Source organism: Anabas testudineus, chromosome 24 (assembly GCF_900324465.2).
Source record: "Anabas testudineus chromosome 24, fAnaTes1.2, whole genome shotgun sequence".
NCBI lineage: Eukaryota > Metazoa > Chordata > Actinopteri > Anabantiformes > Anabantidae > Anabas > Anabas testudineus.
In genome coordinates, this window is record NC_046632.1 from 9,241,216 (window position 1) to 9,261,926 (window position 20,711).

General features: G+C 39.6%; 1 protein-coding gene across 1 annotated transcript; it reads left to right on the top strand.

The window, feature by feature from the left end:
• Nucleotides 1–261: 261 nt before the first annotated feature.
• Nucleotides 262–20,078, top strand: fndc4a (fibronectin type III domain containing 4a). The gene is made up of 6 exons (XM_026340851.1): nucleotides 262–868; nucleotides 8,679–8,794; nucleotides 10,683–10,887; nucleotides 16,043–16,132; nucleotides 17,515–17,648; nucleotides 18,591–20,078. The coding sequence occupies exons 1-6, from the start codon at nucleotides 793–795 to the stop codon at nucleotides 18,630–18,632; spliced, it is 663 nt and encodes a 220-aa protein (XP_026196636.1). The 5' UTR covers nucleotides 262–792; the 3' UTR covers nucleotides 18,633–20,078.
• Nucleotides 20,079–20,711: the final 633 nt, after the last annotated feature.

Sequence of the window (20,711 nt, forward strand, 5' to 3'; positions counted from 1 at the left end):
TATCCAACCATCCCCGCACAAACAGCACTCCTCAGCCTACTGCGGTAAATGTCAGCTCCAGGCTCCAAAAAAAAAAAAAAAAAAAAAAAAAAGCCCATTAGAAGAAGTGGGGAGGCTGAAGCCCAGGTAGGCGCACGGCCGCTGCCCTCCTCTCATGGCACGTGGATGATTAATCATGGTGTTGCGCGCACACGCTGATGCGCGCTAGAAACCCGAGGGTCCTGCAGGCTGGTTAGGAGGCTACCGGACCCGGAGAGGACCCGCAGGAAGACCAAACCCCCCCGCGAGCAGCGAATAAATACACGTTCATTTGAGGCGTGTGAGAAAGTTGAGGCGCTGTCCATGGTGGTCACTCGCCCCGCTGCGTCCCCTCAGTCTGCGAGGGGACAGACGAGCCTGTGAGCGTCATCGCTCCTGCGTCCTGTTCATACCTGAGCTCACCGATGATCCATGATAACGGGGAGGATAAAAGTCGGCACAGATTGAGTCGGAGGTCTCTCAGGCTGCAAGAGAACATGGATCAGGGACTTGTGGATTTAAGCATTAAATGAAGACTCGATCTCGGCTCGACAAAATGTTTCTGGAGACATCATTTGTTACGTACTTCCACCGGGTATCTATTTACTGACTGACCAGCTTGAGCCCGAACCAGCCAGGAAGCGTCTCCATCACAGGACCTGGGACATGCTATAAAAATGAGCCACACTCGTTTATTTGCCCTTGAAATTTAGGAGATCTGCGTTTTTTTTTTTGTTTTCACCCCGAGAGGAGACACGATATCCACCGAGAGACATGGCTCGTCTGCTTGTTTTGGTCAACTCCGCGGTCCTGTTGCTTTTTGGCAGCGACATGTTCTTGGTGGGAGCAAGTAAGTAGAAGTCAGAGAAGCTATTGTGCACTTTACAGCCTTGGAAAATGTGCCATAATCACAGTTTAGTCAGAGTTTAACGAGGCTTATGGTGCGTTTTAATGTGCACCTGATGATGCACTTAAGTCCACTCTGTAATCCCTTACTGTGGTCTGATCCTAATATCCAGCTCAACCAGTAACACCAGCATCCCCAGAGTAATATCATCATTTCATATACACTTTTTTACTTTCTGTAAATTATTTTTAAACATGAGGTCTATCATTTATTTTTTATAGTTGGACTTATAACTCTATAATGACCTTAAGAATAACCTTTTCTCGTTGCATCTGCAGATCTGGACGGTACTTTGTTTCATCAGTTTTAACTAAAACATTCAAGTTAACGTTTGCATTTTTAAGTTTTTGCCTAGTGTGCCTTTAAAAAGTGCTGCATGGGGACCAACACACACAGGTTTATCCACCTCTCTTAATGGATGCGACATAGAAACACCAGCAGCTCCTCACCTTCAGTGAGCTCACCTGTGGTTACACTATATTTACAGCCACTCAGTATAATTATTCTTGAATGCTTGAAGGCTTCAGGATCACTGTTCATGAATCTTTCCATTCTATATTAACAAGTCCCACATTCGATAGCGCCTTGAGAGAATCAGATTGGCAGTTCTCTGTTTCTGTGGGTGTGTGCAGCGTCTGCCTGAGACACATATTCAGAGCTTTTGTGATGTTCTTCACTGACATGTGAGACACCAGAAGCCTCTCTGTTCTCAGTGGAGTTCTGCATGGTGTTGCAAGTACGACTGAAAAGAAATAAAGATTTTGGCTCATAAATATAAACAGAAATCAGGCTGGTGCAACACTTTGCTGCCAGCTGCACAGAGACTTTGAGATCCACAGTGACAGTGGAGGTCTTAATTAATTGTAAGTCTTTTCGATTCATACACGGTTGTATAGTCAACCATGCAGCGAAGCAGGAAACAAAAGCATCTCAGTCTCTCTTAGTGGAATTTCATTAAATAATTTAAAAATGGTCTAAAATTATGTAATAATCCTTCCCTTACTTCATCCTACAAAGAATCCCATTTTAATTTCACTGACTCACTCGCTCACTAAAATTTGTTTTCACACATCCATTATTATGCTTTTGTGAATACACACCAATCTGCGAGGCACAGGTTTTACCCAAAGCTGCAGAAATGACATTTGAACCAGATGATTTTGCTAAAATGATTTAATTAAACACGTGCTTCCAACACCTGAATGTCGAGTAGGTTCCAGAATTTACCACACTAAATCAAAACCAGTGTAAACCCACGCAAAGCGCTTGGTTTTTGTCATTTTCTAGCTTGAGCATGACTAACCATTCTTACATCGACACAGATTGAAAACAAACATGCTTGTAAATGAATTCCACATGAGCCTTGAGCAGAGCTTGAGGCGTTGAGCCCATGTGCATCAGAATTTATTGGATTTATTCGGATAGTCAAGCTCATATCATTCTTCAAATTGGCAATCTGCTGCTGATAAACCTGCTGACACATTCTTGACAAATAGATATTCTGTATTAGAGCTGAATCCGTCAGAGTGGGGGGATTCACTGAAGTTGTCATAATTTTGTTTGGTGTCACATAGCAGACACTCTGCAAATGCAACAGACTACAGTGTGTGAGGAGAAACAGGGTTTTATTCTGTACTTGTTTTGTATCAGTCTTTTTAGCATCCCCACTGCCCCCCAAGCTTTTTTGACTGCTTTGTAGCTCCCAAGTAAGTCGCTGTAGATAAAAGCATCTGGCAAATAACTGTAAAAGTATCAAACATCAGTAAGATCAGCAAATTCACTGTTCATAAAATCAATGCTGCAAACCCCTAATTGTAAACTACGTGTTTCGTAAATCCCACCAGTCTTCACGCTTTGCGATGATGAAGCAATGTTAGTTTGCAGCTGAAGAGCCTCAAGGTCTGGCCAGTGATTACATTAACCTTAGACTGGCACCTGGTCCCATCTGGTGACGCTGCTGTTTCACAGCCTCTGGGTGTGTGAGAAAGAATACAGAGTGTACCTAAAGGATAGGAAAGTAAGTGCGAGAGCGATATTGAGGAGACCAAAAGATTTGGTCCTCACTGGACAAGTCTTTTCATCCTTTATTCTGCATAGGAACTCATGCTGTGGCTCAGAAAAACAAACAAAACAGCACAATATTAATATTATTATTATTTCATGAGGGACTGAGGCAGTCGTAGAAAAGGATTACTTAATGAGAAACCTCTCAAACTGTCACTAACATAGTGATAACTGAAACGGAAATATGATAATAATACAGAGATACACAGTTCACAACCTTTTAAATGTGTTTGAAGCTATATGAATGATGCACCTTTGCACGATTTATTATATCATTTGAAGTGATTATGTCCACAGAAGCAGCAGCAGTATCTGTCTTTATTTAGAACATTTACAGGAGAGAAACTGTAAATGAGCATCTCAGGCTTCAGAATATTTATATTATACTCTAATTATGGCAAAAGGCAAAGATTTCCACTTTATGGGTATTCTTTAAGCCACATCAGTGCTAGAAACTTAAGTTGAACTTCTGGTAAATCCAACAGGTGACAGAAAATCTACGTTCTTTTTACTAACTTTATCTAATTTCTAGTTTCTCTTTAATTGTGTTATTGTGTTGTGGTTCTCTAAGACGGTCTGTGCAGGTTGTCTCATTATGATAAATTACTCATTTTATTGTTGTCTGTGAAAAAACCCATCTTCAATCAATCTCCTATTTTGTGCTGTGAATGTACTACACAGTAAAAGCAACCGTGCGTAAATTAGGATACAGAATTTTGATTGTGCTATGTAAGCAAATACAAATCTAAATCTAAATAAAATATACATGACTGTATCTCACTCTAACAAATTCAAAGTAGGCTCTTTTCCTAGTGACTTGTCGGCCATTCAGATCCATGTGTCCATGGTTAGATCCGGAGTAGCTAATGTGCTGGGCTTTGGTTATACACCATGATTCATCGATGCACTCACATGCCAAGAGGGTCTCATCATTTGTTTGCAAACACACACCTCGGCCTGTTGCCGTTTGATGTCAGATTTTACATAAAGCGTTTTGTGGAATGGGGCTCATTCAGTGTGACTGATAACAAACGTAGATATGTCCAGACTGACACTTAATCCTGCAGAAGAGAATATTAGTCAAGCTAGAAGTGACTACTAGGAAGACGATTGGACTGTTGGAGTCAATATCAATTAAATATTTGCATTAGAAACTCATTGAACTACAGTTGTCAATTTAGACACTATCAGTGAATCACTTTAAAGGAAAAAATCAACTTTTTTTTTCTATCTTAAGCGTTTGAAATAGTTAATAAATTAACACAACAATATCAGTTTTACTTATCTCATCATATCTAAAGTGACCTTGCTCATGGTAAAAATCTACTTGCCCTGCTGTAAGACCTGATGTAGGACTTCTATGTTACAGTAGTGATGACTCATGGCCTGCTTCAACTGAACCGTCATTTGCTCAGTCACCAGTTAATGACCCACAGACAATGCATCACGATTACTGGCTGCTTTTTTTTTTTTCTTTTAATGCATGGATGTCTATAACCCCCATTACCTAAAGGACAACAAGCATAGAGAGAAATGAGTGTGTCATGTCAAAGATAAATGTTGCACCTCATTATGAAGAGTGTGCACCTTGGGACACGTGCCGACGGCAGTCAAGAAATGCAAGTGGACATTTAAGTATGATGAAACATAATTTAGAAAACGTTAAAACCAACTTCTCAATAGGCATTAGAGCCGGTTAGTACCCCTGCATGTTGTGATACAACCTCACAGATAAATACATTTCATTCTAGCACTATTACAGAACCACAATCATTAAATGTTCATGACATAAAATTAGCAGTCGTTTGGACACTGCCAAGTCACAAGGACACAGGAACCATTACTAGAAATATATGTTTGGCTCATTCCCTATATCTCTCCAAAGATCAAGGACAATTTTTACTATGTGACTTTCACTCCCTCTTAACCTAGTGCGTGTCTATCTTAACACATTACAGCATCGGCTTCTGCAAAGGAGTTTCTCATTAAGATGAAGAAATGAGACAGACGTTACCTCTTAACCTCTTGATGCCATCGTTACCACTGGCCAAGGCCACTTTTCTCCCCGCTTGCATTACATTAATTTCCTCTCACGCACTCCATCACATGCTAAGCATCAGTGTGGCCTGTTGTTCAGCTCATTCTCTCCCCTCCACAAACCAATCTCAGAGCATTTTACGAGCCCAAGGAACTGAGCGTCATGCTGCGCCTGTTTAACCTTGACCTCCTGTTCGGTTCGCAATGCCACATGGGCTGAGAACAGGGTGACTGATAACCTCGACCTCTCAGGTCTGGAGAGCTGTTTCAATGTCACCTTTTGCACCAAACACAGAAATCTCCATTGATTGTCTCTGAGATAAAACAGACAGAAGAGCAAGCAAAAGAGAGAGTGAGCGCGATGGAGACAGATAAAACGGTTGACATATGGAGATAAGAGCAAAGGGATGTGAGGGGCACTGAGCTAGGACAGTGTAAATCATTTGAAATGGCTCCCAGTTTCATCATTTTGGCTTTGATCTTTCTCTCTCAAGTCCATTTGTGGATGAAATATTGTGCTCATACAGCACATGCCTTTAGCTGTCATCTCATGACAACTGTGTTAAGGGTTATTTGTCTATGCCCCATAAATGAACTCACCAGGTAAAGCATATGTGCAAATGCTCTCTACTCTTTTAGGCTGAGTATTGTGTTCTCTGCTGCCTTCCCCATAGGAAACAATTCTTTTTCGTCATTAGTTTTCAAAAGATTCCACTCCTCTGACTCTTGACCACATTACATCAATTACTTTCTGTGAAAGCAAATAGTCTCACGTTAATGACAAATGTCCTGCAGATAGTCTCCATCAGCCCAGTCAATCCAATCTTACCTGTCCATCTGACCCGTGCAATTGCTTGTCACTGTAAATCCATACAGGCTCCTCTAGATCTGTCACCCTCTGTTTCTCCTGCCTTCTGCTTCCCAGCCTTTTGTCCCCACTTCACAATCAGCATTGTCCACTAGAGAGAGTGACGCCATATCTACACAGAGGATATGTATGTCCCACCTTTAATAGACTCACATCGAACATATTATAACACCTAAATAAAAATAAATAATAATAAATAAAAAAAAGAAATATTCAAGATGAGAAATGTGTGGAGGGGAGTAAGAATTAGTCAAGCTCCTACCTCCTGATGCTGGCCTGCAGGCCTTCATATGCACCAACACCAAATACACAAATTAAGCAGGTGTACAATCGCTTGCACCATTAGCGAACCACAAAAGCTATAAATGATTGACTGACTGACTCATATGTGCTTCTGTAATAATGTGTTTATTTTATTAGAGTGCTAAATGGGTGCTTTCTCCTTTGAATTCTAAGCTTGCATATTGAGCATGTTTTATTTGTCAGTTCAAGTCAATTCTATGATGTCTCTGAGGTGCAAACACAACATTGCACTGAAAGGTGCACTGATGTTTCAGAGCACACAACAAAGCAGAACTTCAGAAAATAAATAAGTAAACCCAAAATTTAGTCTGTTAGGAACATTTGTCAAATTTCAGATTCGCTGTTACTGTCCACACATGGTGATCATGTCATTTCATCAGGCTGATGAAGGTAAATCGTATTGTTTTAAAATTCTTGCGGTGCTATGCTGTATAACATTATACTCTGTTAGGAAACTGCAAGTAAAGCTTAAATAGAGTTGAAGTAGTGAGGCCATCCAAAACTCTGCTTTATGGCAACGTCACTATGCAACCTGGTAGACTGGAACATGGGAACACGGTCAAGATAGCCAGGACAATGGAAGTGCTTCCTTCCAAAGCTGGTTGATCAGCATTGCATTGTTTTGAATGATGGTCCTGGGGGAAGCGAGTTGTTACAGAATCCTTCATAGGTGGTACGGCTTCTTTGTTTCCTCACAACAAGGCTGCTATTTTGAGGAAGTTGGCTGCTGGGCTGAAACTCGCCTTATATATAATATGGCCCGCTGAGTCAAGAGAGGGGTCAAGCAACTGGGTGGCAGTCATTAAATGTTAAGTTTGGTGACTCCCTTAAATATCAACTCCATAAATTCCTTGTGGAGTTCCATGCAGCAGGCTGACCCCAGGCTATCCATCTGTCTTTGCATTCGTGAGTGCACATGTTATCACCTTGCCTGTAATGGCAACTGGCATCAGTTGTCCTGGGGGAACAATTCCAGACTTTGTCAGGGGCCTTCCCCTGTTATGGCCCTGATCACTTGGTTCCACTGTCTCTCATTATTACCCTGCTCAGTTATCTCCCAGTCATGGTCTGCCAGCCTGCTTGTCTTTTTTTTTTTTCTGTGTTGACACTGCCCACCATCTAGAAAATCTGAGGAGCAGTAAGAAGTCCTCCCTAAGGCCACTGATGCCAATGGAGGCAGAGCTTCCCACATTCAGTGATGGGATTGAGGGAGGGACGATAAGATGTGCACTCATAATAGCTAAGAAGAGATAAACAGATGGCTAAAATGTAGTGGGAAACGCTGCAGAGGACCTATTCCATAACAAATGTATAGAGTTGATATGCAGGGCAGTAACCAGAATTAACATTTCATTGCTTTTCACAAGCTGGTTGACCCCAGGTACAAGTATCAGTGGGGAATGACTGAACAGGGAAGGATTTCGGACACAACCACCGCAGTTGGCCAAGGGGGAGGGACTTCACGTAGAAAAATTACATTAATTGATGTATGAATGATGATGAATTGTGTTTGACGAGCTGTATGTCCTACTACCCTCTACTACCAGAAACCAAAATGCCAGCTGCAAAGTGACAGCATGAAGAAACATTTTAAAAAGACCACTCTAGAGCAAATATGCTAATACCTCATTCATATCAGTGATTTTTAGCCAGTTTGGAGGTTTTTCAGTGAATATGCTGTTATCTGTGCTGTGCGTTCGGAACAGAGTGATAATAATTACCTTTGTTCTGAGACTGCCTTTGAAATCGATTGTCTTGTAGCCCTATGGAGTTGGTGTGGTACGCCTGCAACTAGGCCACAGTATGTTCCCTATTTAGGCCAGGATAGGTTTTTAAATGCAACCAGCAATGAGTAATCCAATTGCAATGGCAATAAAGAGTTATTATAGTAGCTATTAATGTAAAGACAAACTTCACTACAAAAAAGCTGGTGTGAAATGATTAAAAGAATAACTAGGTAATGTCAGTAATTCTTCAATTGCAATTACAACATAAACTAATTGCATGTAGCTATAGTAGTTGTGAAAGTAACTGACAGATTGATCATTACATGATTTAACATTAAACAACATGATCATTACATGATTTAACAACATTAAGCCCTTCTCCAAGACTGTGTTCTAATGCTTCCAAACTACAGATGGATGAATTAGCCTTTAAAAATTACTCTTCAGCTTGGTTATAGGTGATACTGAAGGCTACAATCAGACATAGAAACAGAAATAGGGCATGAGGCGTGTGCTGTGATAGGATCAGGTTCATCTGTAGCTGCCTGAATTCAATTCAAACCTCACAACTGTATACTGATAGTAAAAATAGAGACTTAGCTGTTCTGTCATAATTTAAACCTGTGGTGAGTTAGTAAAACATAAACAAATTCATACTTGAGATCGTTCCAGCTGCAATGTCGGCACAGATGGCGAGGATAATATCCAGTGGGTGGATTAACAGATCAGTGTGTTTCTGTTTTCTTTCCTGCAGACCGGCCACCAGCTCCCGTCAATGTCTCTGTCATGCACCTGCGTGCCGACTCGGCAACTGTATCCTGGGAAGTTCCAGAGGGAGACATAATAATTGGCTTCTCTATCTCACAACAGGTAACTCCTAAGCCTTTGATGTAAATCAGGGAGACTATGGAAAGGTCAGTAGAAACAAGACCAAAAAGAAAATGACACCAGCTATTTTTGGGGTGTAGCAATTTGTGGTTTGGCATCAATCCCTCATCATGCCCTGTTGACGTTCTGTTGGCGTGCCAGCCAAATGAAGAAGTGCACCTGGAATCTATTTTCTACCAAATTACATTTTTAATAGTCTGTGTGCAGCACAATGAGAACAAATGGGTATGGGCATCCCAAACTTTATTCTTAGGAATGAAGTGATTACTCAGTGTGTGATGACTCCTTGGAATTTGTGTGCTCAGCAAATCCTTCTAAGTTTCAACCGTAAATTTGTCCAGCGTACTGATTGTGTAATAGCAAAAAATCCTGGGTGAATAAAGATGTGTTTTCATCTGGATGCAGATTCTTAGGAATGCCTCAAAGATTTGCTCAGCATGGAGAAAGGCTGACTTAATCTTGCCTTTATGCCTGGAGTCAGAGCAAAACTCGGCATGGTCGATTTGTCAGGAGAAAACAAGGGTGCAGCATGAATGCTCATAAGGAAAAGGCTTTTTTTTTTAGGATTGATAGAAAAAACAATGAATCACATTAATGCTTTACGCAACTAAAAATATACAGCGCAGTAACATGGGCTGATAGAGCTGCAAAATGCAAAACTACCTGTTTCTACTTAACGTCTGACTTGAACTTGGGCAGAATAAAACTAGAGGTTAGGCTCCAGGCTGGACCAGTGATCATCAAACCCACAACAAGATATTTAGACAGCACCTGTGGGCCTGCACTGTTAAAAACAGTTTAAAAGATAGATGGCTTATTGGGCTGTGCCCATGTTACCCAAACATCTCATCGTGTTATGCAGTTGGATGTGGTACTATAAAACACATTTTATCCTTAACTTCTTCATTGTTGATGGAGAGTAACAAGCTTTTTTTTTTTTTTTTTTTTATAAGATCCATCAGTCAAGCAGGGCCATAAAAAACACATAAGAAAATGTCTGGCCCAAAGCCACTTCAAGTACAACTGAGAGCACACCGAGAGCTCTGCATGCTAGTGGGAGGAATGAGTTTCACAGCATTGGGTTTTGATTGTTCCCTTCTGAAAGGTCAAAGACAAACTTTGTGTCAAAGTACTTTCAGTCTAAATTAATCCGAATATTGACTCCTGACTCCATATGGTACGGATAAAGTGCCAACTGTTAATAATAAAGTGCTCAGCGTGTTGTTCTCCCGCACCCTGGATATTTTCTGGGTGGTCACCTCTATCTCCGATTTTTTCTTATGATGTTCAAGTGAAGCTTTACATAAAATTTTTAATTTGTGCTGATCTTCATCCAAAAAAGAAATGATGAGAGAAAAGTCTGTTTGTCTTTGTCGTTTCTTTGTTCGTCACCCGGGGAGAGCTGTACACATAACATGTGGTACATGACAACTCTGAATCTCTACATCCATACACTTCTTCTTCTATGTTCTAAAAGGCGTAAACAGACTTTCTACCAATCAAATTTACTCATTTTACGCTTACTCATACATCGTGACAGGAAAAGGGAAGTTACTTGTATCATCTCAACATGACAATGAGGTATTGTTCTTAAGTATTGCTGACAAACCACCAACACATCTGGGTTCACAGAGCTTCCTGAGCTTTCTGCGCACTCAGTTTCATAGATAAGACAAACATATGTCAACTATACGGTTCAGCTGAGTCATCACAAAACATTAAAAGGTCACAATATTAAATTTCTTCTACACCTGACAACAGCTTAGGCTGTGTGGTGACCTTGTTCACCTCATTCCTCACAGTAAGACTGATTATTGTATCTGCTGTCTAATAGATCAGTGTTGTTCCATATCTCTCTTGCAATCCCCAGAGGCAGGATGGACACATGCAGCGATTCATTAGGGAAGTCAATACCACCAGTCGCTCTTGTGTTCTTTGGGACCTTGCGGAGGACACTGATTACATCATCCAGGTCCAGTCAATTGGTCTCTATGGGGAAAGTCAAGCCAGCAAGAAGGTCCATTTTCGCACCCTTAAGAAGACAGACCGCTTCGCCTCCAACAGCTCCAACCAAGGTAAGTTACTCTGAGCCTAAAGTCACTAATATTAACAAACACAATATTTCTAAGCTGTGAAAACACTGAACCCACAGAACTGCTTCAGTTCAGCCATATTCTTATAAGACGTCTGGTGTGATCTCTGGAGGTAATTTCACAGCATCTCTAAAGGGCAGACGTCTGGGCTCTTACTGGGAAGTACTTAACAAGATGCTTGGTCGGTGTAATAATGGGATTTGTTATTAACAGTAAGAAATATAATTTAACTGTCAGGTATTGTATTAATTAAGAATATCTCTTCAAGTACACAAGCCACTATAACGTCTGTCACAATGCAGGTTTAAATAATAGAGTCACAACAGTGACAGAGTGTTTTATCTCACTGTTACATAACATAATGCTTGGCTTTTAATTCTTCGTGCTCTGCCACAAGCCTTTTTCCCGAGGCGACGACGGCAGCAACCCATTAAAAAATGCTTTTCCACAACTCTGGCTCTTAAATGCGTTTAAGCACCCTGACATTGAAAGTGAGGTACAGTAAAGAGTAGTGCTGACATGAGTGCAAGTAAACTGAAGCCACCTATCACAGCATCTCTCTGGGGTTGCTATGTACTTCTATGTTGGCTTATTTTCTCCAGGAAACTAATTTATTATTGGCAGACTCTTCGAGCATGGCTGTAGCCAAGCTCCTCTGAATTTATGCAACTCCATATCACTCCGGGTGCCTAATCAGGATTCTGACACACACTCTAAAACACTTCACTTTCAGTGTCTGGGCTCAGCTCGTGGCCTGAAGGAAATATGAAGACCGTGACCAATAGAGAATAGGTTGAGTAGCTCTAAATTTCTTACAGCAGATGGGGAAATAGTGAGTAGAAAGCTATTTACTTCCTATTATAAGCAGTTGGGAAGTCCACACTTCAGAAGAAGCTCCCCAGCTAATCTGCTCTGCATTACTTCAGACATAATTATGGGAATAGGACAAGGGGGTTGACATTTTTCCACTGTTATTTTATGGTCTGGTCAGGGTTGTGAATTTACTGTAGGAAGTGCTGACACAAGTTAATCATAAATGTTTTTCTAGAGCTGACTCAGGGTTGGTATCATTAATTAAGCTGGCAAGATGAGCCAAAGTGAAAGAGGAAAAAAAAAACAACTTCAAGCTCACTTGTAGCACAAGAGTTTGTGCACAGGGCATGAAACTAATCGGACACTGCGCTTCTTTCCCCAGGAAAGGATTGCAGGAAGCTAGATAACCATCAATATTTGAACAAAGTGCTGAGCTTGAAAAGGCGTGTGGCCAGTGTCATCCTACTTTTTCAAAGCTCTTGGAAAAGATTCAATATTCTCACTTTAATCAGCATTTGTAGACGTCCAAGTGGGTCAGAAAAAAAAAAGCACCATCCAAGAGATGAAGGTTCATTTGTGGGAAGTTTGTTTGTCACTGTCACCTTTCCATAAATCTAATCTCAGCACTGCCGACTCCTAGTGGCCCAGTTTCAGTCAGTTAAGTCCAATCACATCAACATTTTTTATGTATCTTTTGTCAGATTTATTTCTCTGCTTCGCTTTTCATTTTTGGCTCGTGGTCCCTGTATATTTTGAGTCAGATATTGGTGGCAAGTTTACTGTTGAATGTATCACTTGGAATAACAAATACATAACAGCTGTGTCTAATAGTTCTTTAATGAATAGAATTGAAAATAAACAATGCATGATACCTAATGCTACTGAGAAATAAAAAAAACAGTTCTCTCTATGTTTACTGTTCAAGTTAGGAAAGTTGAAAGCCGTCCCCTGGTTACTTCAATGGCAGCTGCCATCCAGTTAATATATATCAGGACATTTTCAACAAGCATTCACCCTCAAGAACAGAATTAGGTTATCTGGTTGTGATGGCACAGTAATGGTGGCTTATAATTAGGTTATTATACAGTTTTTTGTTTCAGGCTTTAATTTTCTCAATAGAAAAATATAAATGAGCCCAATTAAAGACCTGCAGGGACATCTGACTACCACGAGGGAGGAAGTCAAGTTGAAAACCTAGCAGACATCATGATCCTTCAGTGGGCCCCAAGGTCATCAACACAAGAGACTATGTATTTTTTCTCCATCCTCACTTGAGACACCTCTTTTAGCCAAACTGTCAAGTCACATAAAGCTTATAGATAAATTATCTTTTGTCTCTCTTGGTAAATCCTGTCTCTTACTAAGATTTTATCTACTACGAGAGGATATTCACAATGTTTTCTCCTATTAGTCTCCTCTCCCAATAACTTAATGCACTTTAATTCCTCTGGTTCTTGCTGCTATTATTACTTAAAAACCCTTTTTTTTTTTTAATTTAGCTGCCTCTGGGAACACTGAGCCATTTCTTTGTCAAAGCAAGGAGCCTGCTATTGAAGCAAAATTGATTTGCAATATACATCAGTCATTCCTAGGAACTACACAAATGATACCCTTGAATCAATATTCTCCCTCAACGCAATTCTCTGAATGTATACCTGACCAGATTCAGAAGCCTTTTATATTTCATATAAAACATTTCCTGGCAAGCATGTGCCATGAGAGAATCTGAATTTAAATTGACTTTTTTTCTCCCCTTAGGATCAATATACCTCTCCAAAGTATATTTAATTTCCATTAGTTTAGTGGAAAGCATTTAATCAGAGTATGTTCTATTTATGTGCCATGTTGTACTGTGGCTCTGGCTTTACAGAAAACCTGCACCAGAAAAAAACTACATAGAAACAGATTGGCTGTTTTTTCCCACAGTTTATTTGTGTTCAAGTGATGTTTTGCCTAAGATAAAGATGATTAAATTAGCATATTAAGTTATGCAAATGACAAGTCACTGAGTTGTCAAACTGGTTCACATATGAGAGACTGCTGCTGAGCAGTGAAACGTGGTGGTCCCCTTAGACACAATTACTGTGTGAGGCTTCAAAGTGAAGCCAGACTGTCTTTGCTGAGTCAGAAACAACACCTTTAAAACCACTAAAATAAAGATCGGCTACAATGTGCTAGCACCTTGCTAAATGTTACATTACACAAAAATACACTGTTATATTTCCATATTCAATTAATGGGTTAAATACAAATTCTGTAATTTAATACCATCCAGTACATAAAGTGTTTATTATTGTAAAGTTTTTGTCTTTTTCTATAAATTATTTGATCTGTTAATCATTTTTCAGGAGAAACTGACAGTTACATCTTTAAAAAAAAAAAAAAACATAATAGAAAGGGAAATATGACTGTTACTCAACACAAGTTTCAGCAAGGTTTCAATTTGCAGAGTTTCAAGTTGCAGTTGTTTTGCTTTGTAATGGAAACTAAAAACAATTTCTCAGTCTCATGAAGACATAAACCAAGACTAATGATGCATTTGACACCAGTACAGTTCCTGTTTTGTTAACACGGTTTCACGACACAGTTCACAGCCACAAACGACATCATGGGATTTGGGGTGAGCAGAAGAAAGGTCAGCTAATTATCTCAACACAAAATCTTTGGCGTACCACAGTCTACTTGCTCTACTCTTGCACTAAATCATATAGCGTATGTAACTGTGGTGCAAATATGAAATATGTATGAAACAGCAGCAGGGTATGTTAGTCAAGTCCACTGGAAATTCAGTTTACTCACTCTGTCGTATAAAAGCTGCTGCATCAAATATTTACATATAGCCTACATACTGTATATTGTACATACTGTGTGTACAACACAATCTGCATTTACTGAGGCACTTTTTCCAGTTACAGTAAATAAGAATAGATACAATCAACTAGAAAACTGTAAACTATGCAAAAGTTCAGTTGCCAAGTCAAGAATACACAAGTCCTAAAAACTACATTCATTACTAAAGCAGCCCATGATGTGCTGTCATTACCCCTACACTAGTAGTTTGTCAATATTAACCAACTCTGTTTTAAATAAATCTGTCATTTTATTCTTTGAGAGGGAGCTTCATGACTTGGAAAGACAAAAATGAATTTAAACTTTTTTTTTTGCTGAACTAGTCAGTGAATAGTTCATTATTGAGTGGGTTCAGGTCAGACAGATAGAGCAGGCTGATGTGGGAGTAATAAACTGGGAGACAACACGTAGAAGCACCAGTCATACTTAGCACTGACCTGAGTCCTGACCTGACATTTAAGTGTAATGTTCGGTTTGGTGTCGACTCTGTGGAGCAGCCTGTGCATAGGGAAGATACAGGAGATGATGTAGGTGAATCTTAGTTTTGGTTTTTAAAGAAGATTTGTCTCGACAAAACTTGCAGAACAGGCCACTTAATACGAACATATACAGGTAGTTTTGAAGAATTGTTGACGACTGTAATTTTTGTATTAGCTATTGGGCTGATTTGCAGCACTTGACAGGACAATTTAAGTGTATTTGGAAAGCTGTAAGAGGCTTACACTACTTGCCCTACATACTTGGAGTTTGCATTTACCACATCTCAACATAAGTGACAAGTGCAAAGTTTACAAGACCCTAAAATCACATTTATGAAATTAAGAAAAATACCAGATTCTTCCTGATGTAAACATTTTTCTTTAGTTAACTTCCTGGAGTTTATGTGTAGTAGTAATACAGTGGTAATTAGTATCTTCTCTGTGATTCCACCTCACCACTCATATGACTTATTCGCTACTAGCAATACTAAAAAAAGAGGCAGTACAGTACTGAACCGGCTCCATAATTGCTATCATGTGAAGAGAGCTGACAGTCGGGTTTTTAGGGCCAGTTTCTTGACAACTTGATTCACTAAATGAGGCAATTGGGAAGAGTGGTGTTCTGGAAGAGTTCCATTCATATGGGAAAAGAGAGTTTGGGGAGTGGAAATAGGCCCGTAGTCAATCCACTTAAAGGAGGATTAATGCTACTAGAGTGAAATGTGATAATGTCGACCACTGAGCTTTTCAGTTTTTGTTAAATGGCAAAAGTCATGAGACATAAACGGAGTGACCACATTTTGGCCAGTTTTTACTGACAGGCTGTGAGTTTACATTTTCACAAAATCAATAACGCAGCTCTGAAACCAACAATACCTTTGTGAAGGTTAAAGTGCCCTGCTTCCATAGAACTAGACAAATTGTGCAATACTTTGTGGCCGGTATTCCTGATTTAGTGTTCAGGAATTTCAATGTCTGTCTTTTCCCTTCCTTAGATGACCCCACTGTGCAGGGCCTGGACAAGTCCCGGCATCTACAAACAGGAGAAATGATCATAATTGTGGTGGTCTTGGTCATGTGGGCAGGTAGGTTTGTCCTATGTGTGGTTAATATCTTTTTGCTAAATGCAGAAAATGGTCAAAGAGCCCTTGGAAACTTATATTCTCAGTCAGCTTGTTCTATTATACCTGAACAAAGTATTTTCTGGTAAAGAAACACTGATTTCTGAATGTTGCAAACTAAAGGTGGACACCTGATGGATGTTTGTCACTGTACTTATAATGTCTTAGTTACATCAATACATCGACACACTAATCAGTAAGCCGCTAATCAACAGACAAGATCAATGAGGTAAATAGGAAGTTAAGTCAGAAACCGCGAGCGACATGAAAACATTAAATAAATCAGACAAATCTGAGCATCTTGTCCCTTTAGGGCTTTTTCACAACAGTGCTGTCAAACGATCATCACGCTTTTCTGAGCATTTTCTGCATCTAAGCGCTCCATCCAAGTATGAGTTTCTAGTCCTTGGAGGAAGTGTGCTGATTAATAAAGTGTTGAGGCACAATGAGAAGTGACATCTCTGACAGGCTGCCACGAGCGGGGCTTCCTACCCCTGAGCACCCGAGTGAGATGTTAAATAATACTAATGAGAGAAACCGAAGTAACACGGAGGCTGTGACGAGTGGGAGTGGAAAAATCAAAACACCGCATGTGGTGTATTCATGACGGACTGCTCATTTGCAGTCAGTCCAGTCTAAAGTCAGATTTAGCTTATCCTCTCATTTTGTGGGGCATCTAGCTTCTTCCAAAGTTCATTATCTGCATATCATAGTTTGTTTATTTCTGTTTTGATCTGTTTTCTCTGCTCTTATTTCTTCTTTCCTGCTTCAATTTTTTGTTCTCTGACTTTCATTTTTATCTTTATCTTCAAACTGCTTAAACTATTTTATCTAGGTCCCCAAAAAACGTACACAATGACATGTAGCTGCAATATTAGGGCTCTCACATGATGCGTGAGGAATAATTTGTTGTTGGTAAATTAATTATGGTATGCTTCTAAGCATTTCTCGCCGCTCTCTAGTTCTCGTTAGCAGAACTGTATATCCGTTTGTGAATATTTAATGATAGTGTCCTCATAGAAATTCATACCCTCAGTGAAGCAAGAAAGTTAATTGAGAGCATACAGCACTTAACCATTCTGGAGGCGAAACTGGATCGAGCAGACTGCAAAATGCAACAAAGCAAACTGCATCGAGAATTACCCTCTTCCAAGCATTCAGATAAAGGCTCTGCCATCACACTCCTGTGGGAGCAGATTTCCATTATCCACATGGCCTTTCAATGTGCTCAGCTGGAGGAAGTGGTGACATGTCTGTGAGTGACAGCTGCCGCCTCATGACTGAACTCCTATCATGATTTGTGTGTGTGTGTGTGTGTGTGTGTGCTCTCTCTCACATCCTTGCAGCCGTTATTGCCCTGTTCTGCCGGCAGTATGACATCATCAAGGACAACGACTCCAGCAACAATAAGGAGAAGGCCAAGCCATCGTCGGAGAGGAGCACACCGGAGCACCACAGTGGAGGACTGCTGAGGAGCAAGGTGAGTGTGAGACGTCTGAATGCAGACTCAAGTCACATCAGTTCATGTGTGCTTGTCTGAATTAGTTTCCTGTTAGGTACAAAAAAAAAAAAAAAAAACACACACACACACACACATACACACACACATACACTTGTCAGTTGAGAAAAAGCACAGATGTTACTAAACCACTAACAATACCTCAGTCTACTCAGGTGACAGTACAACATGACTGTGTGACAGTTGCAGGGGTTGTTGCTACTTTCTCACACATAACTACTACAGGAAACTCTTGTGCTGCACAATGCATGGGTATTAATTCTGTCCTTCTCACAGAATAACTTTTGTGTATGGGTGCACAACCAATATCTTAAATGCAGCCGTCTCCATTAAATTACATTACGGAGGAAAAAAGGTACCTTTAATAAAGCATCTAATGGAAAGATATCTTTTCTACAGATGTAATCACAGGAGTCTCCAAGGATCCATTCCCCGCCCACAGTCGCCAACAGTGCAAAGCACTTCAAAAGAACATGCAGTTTGTTATAGACAATATAGAGGCTGGCTGCTGTATGCTACATAAGAAGCCTGATTTTTGGTTGAAGTAACCAGTAAAAGTAACAGACACATGCAGTCACAATTTCATAATGAGGCCACGACCAGTCAATAATCAAGGTCATTTGCATTGTGAGTGTTGAACTTAACATAGTTAAGCTGTTCTCTTGTTCAAATTAGCTGAGGGCTAATCTTAATAGGATTTCTTATTGTCTTTGGCTTGTATCTATTTCCAGTCCTCATTAAGTTGTCAGATGTTGAGGGTTTGTGTCAGAAACGTTGTAATGAGGAGTTCAGAAACTCCTCTGAAAGTGTTTGTTGGTGCTCACATCGTTCTCCAGATGTATTGTTCAAGATCGTTAACAGATTTTACATTCAGATTGATTCTTTTCTTTCTGTTTTTTGCAGTTTCATCCTTCTGTGCCATCTATCAACATCATTGACGTTTGAGGGAAAAAAAGGAAGCCGGAGCTAAATCTCACTCTCTTCTACCATTAATGCATTTATGACCTTTCTCACTGATGAAGACATTCGCTCGGAAAATATAAAGCTATATAATATAGTATGAGGTTTTCTGTGAGTCATCATCAGTGAAGAAGGCTGGCCAAGGCTGTCTTACAAAACACACAATGCATGCACACAGTAGCTGTAGGAATACACAAAACTACAGATATACACGACAAAACCCACACAGCGACACTATACACCTTTACACATCACTACACGGACACACACAAACACCATACATTCACTAGAAATAACTCACTCCTGCAGGTTGATAGTAAATAAATTGATGTTAACCCATGGTACAGTTAACATTGATGTCTTTGCCAGGTGCTTGGTAAGTTATCGCAATACAGAACACTCAATACAACCTATCATCTCTGGGAGGTCTGTCTTCATGACTTTAAATACACAGTATGTATTTTTGATATTGGCTTGTGCAGTTAGATACCACTTCCCTGGTTACAGACAGCAGCATAAGAAGCAAATCAACATTTTTCCATTGCGAGTTGTGCCAGCATACTGCCTGATCACATGTGTAGAATATTGTCTGACTGCTGTGGGCAGCTTCTTAATATAGAGAGAAAGCAAATACATGCATCAGAATGATTCAAATTAAAATAGCATTTTAAGGATACTTTTTCTTTTTTTCATATTTCATACATGACTGACGTGTCTGTAAATACATTCAGTTATTAAGTGGAGTTGCATGCAGGTCATTTGCGTGTAGAATAGCATTTGCTTTGCATCCAAAGTTAGATGCCCAAAATGGAGAAACAAACATGATTGCAGTACTGTGAAGCAGTTAGAGTTTTCATCTATTTATCTATACTTTTAGAACAGGACATTATCTTTTTATCATCCAAGTGTTTCATTTTAGATCTTGTACATTTTCTGACAATTGTATTACTTGAAGTGTAAAATAAAGCTTCTTTTGAATGTCCCATTACTAAGTTGCAGCTAATGTAATTAGGTTTCTCCCACTGAAATGCATAAATCACCCCCACTGTGCACAAAATGCAGTTTCACTCACAAAATGCTCCTCATGTGTCACAATGGTGCATTACTGTAAATGCTTCCCAAGACTTACAAAAGAAAACTGCACTTTGTGCACTAAATGTTTGCCAAGTTGCATTACAAATTCATTTGGAAATGATAGGTAATTAAAGTAAAACTTACTTCCGTATGACGTACAAAATGCATACAGTGGCACGTTAAATCATGAGTTGTATTTTGTGACACCTGGTGCTCCAACAGCCTGTTTAAAATGTAGATGTTTTATATGGATTCATCTACCTGGTAAAGCTCCACAAAATGGAAATCCTTATAGGAAATACTTCATCTTTATCTATATTCAACCTTGTAGTAGGAAGTAGGAATATATATTGCCAATTAAAGCAACATACATTTTTACTAAACTTCTCCTTCTGCTCTTTCTAGTGCATGTGTGCAGCTCCTTCTGAACGTCACAGCAATCACACAGTTCACAATTTTTAGTAATATAATATTATAATAATATTATCAGCTTATACTTCTTATACTTCTTCTGCACATCTCTTTAAAAGCAAAAAAAGTTATTGCATCAAAAAACTGGTACATTCATCCATGATATGCCAGACGTTACATCCATCTGCTGCCGTACTTTGCAGAATAAATCCAATAAGCAATTTAACCTGGCCTTTAAACTAGACTGTTCCTAATGAAATTTTTAATTACTAGCTAATATAAGAATACAGCTCATCTTAAAATAGAAAGCGATTACAGTGTCCAGGGGATTAATAGGTAATATAGTACCTGCTCCTAACCCAATGCAGTGCTACAGAGACTACTTTTCATTACTTGTTAAGGTGATTTATGGGCTGTTGTTATGGACAAGATAAGCTCTGGTTAGATTTTAGATGTGCTTCTTTGCAGTAAATAAATGACATGTAGACACAGAACCTATGAGTCTGTCATTACAGTTGCACTGGCACAAGTAATATTAGCAGTCACCCCAGAATTTCAGAAGGAAAAGCTTTGCTGATG